This window comes from Frankliniella occidentalis, unplaced genomic scaffold, assembly GCF_000697945.3.
Source record: "Frankliniella occidentalis isolate FOCC.00 unplaced genomic scaffold, Focc_3.1 Scaffold75, whole genome shotgun sequence".
Taxonomy (NCBI): domain Eukaryota; kingdom Metazoa; phylum Arthropoda; class Insecta; order Thysanoptera; family Thripidae; genus Frankliniella; species Frankliniella occidentalis.
In genome coordinates this window covers 739,556-741,232 of record NW_026267205.1, presented here as the reverse complement: position 1 = coordinate 741,232, position 1,677 = coordinate 739,556, and the positions used below count along the sequence as shown (strand labels likewise).

Genomic DNA, 1,677 nt, shown 5'->3' with positions numbered 1-1,677 from the left:
GGGGGTGGAAAAATGTTCTGGGGTCCCAAAGATCAGGAAAGTCAGTGGAGTCCAAGAAGACCCCGTAATATTTTTACCCTGGGGTACAAATATCATGCGGTCCTCTTGGGCCCTTATGGCCGTCCCGATCCTTTTGCAACCCCATAATATTTTGACCCCTCCTTCTCCAGTGCCCACGTGGTGTCTGAACGGCCCCTAATGAGGTCCAAAGCAGCTTTCAGCGCGTGTGCAGTGATGAGGCGTGTGAAATCACTTTATAAGTGAATAACCTCACAGAGGTGGAGGGGGGCACCATAAAATGGCCTCGGGAACATAGTGGAACAGCGCTGTTGTTGGCGAAAATGTGAGGCTCATCAGGTCCATGAGAAACGGGTCCATGACACCGGCCCACCCGCGGCGCGCCCACCGCGCCCGTGTCCTTCCCCGCCGAGCAGGGGCTTCGTCGAATAAATACCGTGGAAATATACTATAGCAAAGTCGGGCGCCTTGTCAAAGTGAGTATCGAGAGAAGTAGAAGGAGCGCACTTTCGGCTTTACGCTTTTAGTCCTCGCGGTACACGGCTACACGGCCCGGGCGGTGGCGCCACGCCATCGCTTTAAACGTTGTGCCTGTCTAGTTGGACGCCCGCGCGCAGCACCTGACAGGAGCTTGCCGTGATCCTCGGCGCGATTGCTGTCGGGTCGGGTCGGAGCGACAAGGCTCACGACGGCGCGACCGCGGGGCGTTCCGCGCGGAATATACACAACGATTCCATCCACGAAAAGAGAGGGTTTTTTTTTTTTTTTTGTTCTTTTTTTGGTAAAGTAAAAAAACTCTCCCTGAAGAAAATCGGAAAAAATTGACATGTTTACAGAAAACTGGAAAAGAGTAAAACTGTTTAGAAGAAGATTAAGAGATTAAACCGAAAAATTCTGGAAAATTAAAAATGGTGCGGGTCCTTGGTTGGCGATGCGCAGGTTCTGCCCGCCATGTTTCACACGGCGTCCATCTGGCTGACGCTGGCGCTGGCGCTGCAGCGCTACATCTACGTGTGCCACGCGCCCGTGGCGCGCACCTACTGCAGCATGCCCCGCGTCCTCAAGCTCATCGGCATCGTCTTCTTCTGCGCCGCCTGCCACCAGGCGCCCCGCCTCTTCGACCGCACCTACCGACCCATCTTCATCACCTGGGAGGGCAACCCCAACGTCATGGTGTGTCGGGTGAGTGGGCCCGGGGGGGTAGAAACATCATGGGGTCACCTATAAAGTGCAACAATGGTCCTGATACTTTTAGGACACCATAATATTTGTACCCCCCGGGGTACAAATATCACGGGGTCCCCCATGTACTCCAATAACGATCCTGATAGTTTTGGCACCCCATATTATTTGTACCCCCCCCCCTTTTTTCTTCCGCAGGTGGACATGGCCTACTGGGTGACGGACGTGCTCACCATGGACGTGTACTTCTTCAGCTACTACATGTTCCGCGTGCTGTTCGTGCACCTGCTGCCGTGCATCTCGCTGGTCGTGCTCAACGTCCTCCTGTTCAAGGCCCTGCGCCAGGCCCAGGACAAGCGCAACAAGCTGCTCAAGGAGAACCGCAAGAGCGAGTGCCGCAAGCTGCGCGACTCCAACTGCACCACGCTCATGCTCATCGTGGTCGTGACGGTGAGTTGCGTCATCGCGTAGCTGGGC

At 55.2% G+C, this 1,677-nt stretch overlaps 1 protein-coding gene across 1 annotated transcript in view; it reads left to right on the top strand.

The window, feature by feature from the left end:
* The first annotated feature begins 41 nt into the window (after positions 1 to 41).
* The window catches only part of LOC113217559 (sex peptide receptor), a 9,197-nt gene continuing 7,561 nt past the window's right edge, over positions 42 to 1,677 (top strand). The window contains exons 1-2 of the mRNA XM_052268729.1: positions 42 to 1,200; positions 1,399 to 1,650. Of these exons, the coding sequence (XP_052124689.1) occupies positions 970 to 1,200; positions 1,399 to 1,650 (483 nt within the window). The 5' untranslated portion in view covers positions 42 to 969. The remainder of the gene's footprint in view (positions 1,201 to 1,398; positions 1,651 to 1,677) is intronic.